The 2,585-nt window shown below is 47.7% G+C and overlaps 1 protein-coding gene across 1 annotated transcript in view; it reads left to right on the top strand.

Annotated features, from left to right (window-relative positions):
• Window positions 1-2,213, top strand: part of LOC131043336 (NADH-ubiquinone oxidoreductase chain 1-like) — a 3,214-nt gene extending 1,001 nt beyond the window's left edge. The window contains exon 2 of the mRNA XM_059214915.1: window positions 2,116-2,213. Within this exon, the coding sequence (XP_059070898.1) occupies window positions 2,116-2,213 (98 nt within the window). The remainder of the gene's footprint in view (window positions 1-2,115) is intronic.
• Window positions 2,214-2,585: the final 372 nt, after the last annotated feature.

Genomic DNA, 2,585 nt, shown 5'->3' with positions numbered 1-2,585 from the left:
AGAGGAAGGAGGACATATGAGACAGATACACCTACCACTACCAAGGGATGGAAGGGTGATGAAAGGACAGAGAAAGCCCCACCGAGAGGAGGGAAAGGAAAGGTCGAGAATAAGGAAAGAAAGAGAAAGTGCTTACCGAAGGGACATAAGAAGGAATAAGACTGAAAGGAAGGATTTGTTAGTTTGCTCTCCCGCCCCCATTCCTCCTAGTTTCAAGGTTTAAAGGCAGGTGCGTAGCTCTTTCCCGACAAAGTTGATGCTGCTTGTTTGAAGGTGCTGGTCTTGCTTGCTCGTATGGACGGGGTAGCAACGCCACCTTTAATTAGGGAATTTCCCATCCACTTAGGGGCCCTAATCAAATAGAGAATAGGGGGGTGGTAAATGAAGTAAGCAAAGGTGGCCTGCCCACCACTGAAAGGTGGCCGTGGTAAATGAAGTAAGCAAAGGTGGCGTTGCCAAAAGGAAAGTGCCTGACCCTCCCGAGCTGCCCTACATCATATAAAATGACCTTTACCTACTACCTCGGGCAAGCGATAAATCCCCTTTCAAGTGGGAAATGTCGAGCGCATCACTAAGAAGGACCAGCCATCCCCTAGCCATTGGTTTGAACGACTCAACTGCTTAGGTTTGATTAAAGGGAAATGGGTCATTCTGCCTAGCGAACTGCGACGGTTTGACGGAAGGGTGTGTAAACAGGCTCGACCAAAGGGAGAGAAATTACAGCGGCCAGCACGATACGCTCATCAAGCATCGCGGCTCTTTCCTAACAATGACTGGGTGCCCTTCCGCAGTATCCGTAGTTCGATACCCCTAGCATATCTAGTAATGAAGCAGATTACCAATTCGGCACCAGATCTACCTGCATTGGCATCCCTCCCTATCCTTATCCCTATCGGGGTATAGCACTTGATTAAGGCGTAACGTATTTCTTCCTTCCTTTAATTCCGGGGCGAACAATCGCATTCTTTCTCCCTACAATTTATCGCTTCCCGAAACCCTACAATTCTATGGGGGTTGGGCCTATCCTATAGAATGGAGTTGATCGAGTAAGAACTGCTGACTGCACCTGGCTGCTACGGCATATTATGCCAATTGATTTCCCCGGTATACCCAGCTCCGCCATTCTCGGCTACCCCATTCACAGGTACGGTCCATAATTTTGTTTTCCCGAGGCTTTACTGGAGTCGCCCCATAATCGAATGCTGAGAAATCTCACATTCATTTTGGCCCGATCTAGCCATACTGAGTGTCTAAGCCTAAGGGTGTCTCGTCTATAGAAGTAGACTCGCGCGACTGCTAGCCCTACTATTCTAAGGGGGGTGTTCGCTAAGCAAACAAGCACGAATGCAGAGCGTTATGGCGTGCCAGGGCTAGGGCAGACCATACCAGGGGTTTCAGAATCAATTATGGCTCGATAGAGTCGTAGCCAGGTCATATATCGTTTCAGGAGTTTATATGGATGATGGATGACTCGAATCAAAATCTTCGGTGCAACAGCCAGTCCCGTTGATTACCGGTGATATGATAACGAAGGATGGAACTTAATCTGCTGGGTCATTAATAGGAACTGGATCAAATAACAGGTACTGCTTCCACCCCCACAACTAATGGCTATGGATTTGAATCCGAAACTGGGTTTTAACGCTCACCCTTCCTAGGGCTCCCGATCTGGAATTGACTTAAATGCTCCTACTTTAGCCTCTGTACCTGGATATGGAACCGCAACGGGGACTGGTTCACGGACAATTGAATAAACGGGTTATGGTTGAACCTAGGCCCGTCAGAATAGTAGGGCCTCTCGATCTCGCTATCGAACTAATGGTAGCTCTGCTGCAACCTAGGCTACTACTTGAACTCGGTCAACCGGATCTGAATATAGATCTGGGACTAGAGATGAAACAACTAGTGCGGGATTTAGATCTTAAACTACCAGATATGGATCTGCTGAAGAAGCCTTTGCCTCTGTTTTTTGTAGTGCCTCCACCGGGGATTTAGATCCAAAGCCAGATAGGGGTGGGTGGGTGGAAGATAGGGGCGGCAAGGGCAGTTGACCTAGCAAAGGCAGAGGCCGAAGCTTAAGATTGACCGGATCAAATTTCTGTGTTAACCTAGCAGATCCCACCGTGGAGTTAGAGGCAAAGGCTATAGCAACAGAGCAAGAAGCAACAGAGCCAGAAGCAAGGATGCATGGATCTATAACTGGCACTGGGTAAACGAAGTCAACTGGTTCTAGTTCAAGTCTAAGTGGAGATTTTCTCTACATTGATGCTGCTACTTATGAAAAAGCCAGTGCCTCCCGCCTGCTATAGTAACTGAACACAATCTAGGAACAGCAGGCTATGCGCACCAGTCAAAACGCGGTATGTAAGTAATGGTACCACCCCGCCTGTGTCTCTATGTCCTTTGACTCTCCCATCCTTGGGAGCCCCCTGCCTATTCTACTACTGATACCTTTGCTTCTTTCTCTGATGCCCGCGGGTTAAACTCCAATTGGATAAGCTGGTTATGTAACTGAATCTGCTCGATTTACATCTGCTTCTGCAGGCTCCGGATCAATAAGATAAATCGACAAATAAAATAATAAT

The sequence above is a fragment of the Cryptomeria japonica genome, unplaced genomic scaffold (assembly GCF_030272615.1).
Source record: "Cryptomeria japonica unplaced genomic scaffold, Sugi_1.0 HiC_scaffold_22, whole genome shotgun sequence".
Taxonomy (NCBI): Eukaryota; Viridiplantae; Streptophyta; class Pinopsida; order Cupressales; family Cupressaceae; genus Cryptomeria; species Cryptomeria japonica.
The sequence above is the reverse complement of the archived record's forward strand: the minus strand, read 5'-3'. Positions and strand labels throughout refer to the sequence as shown.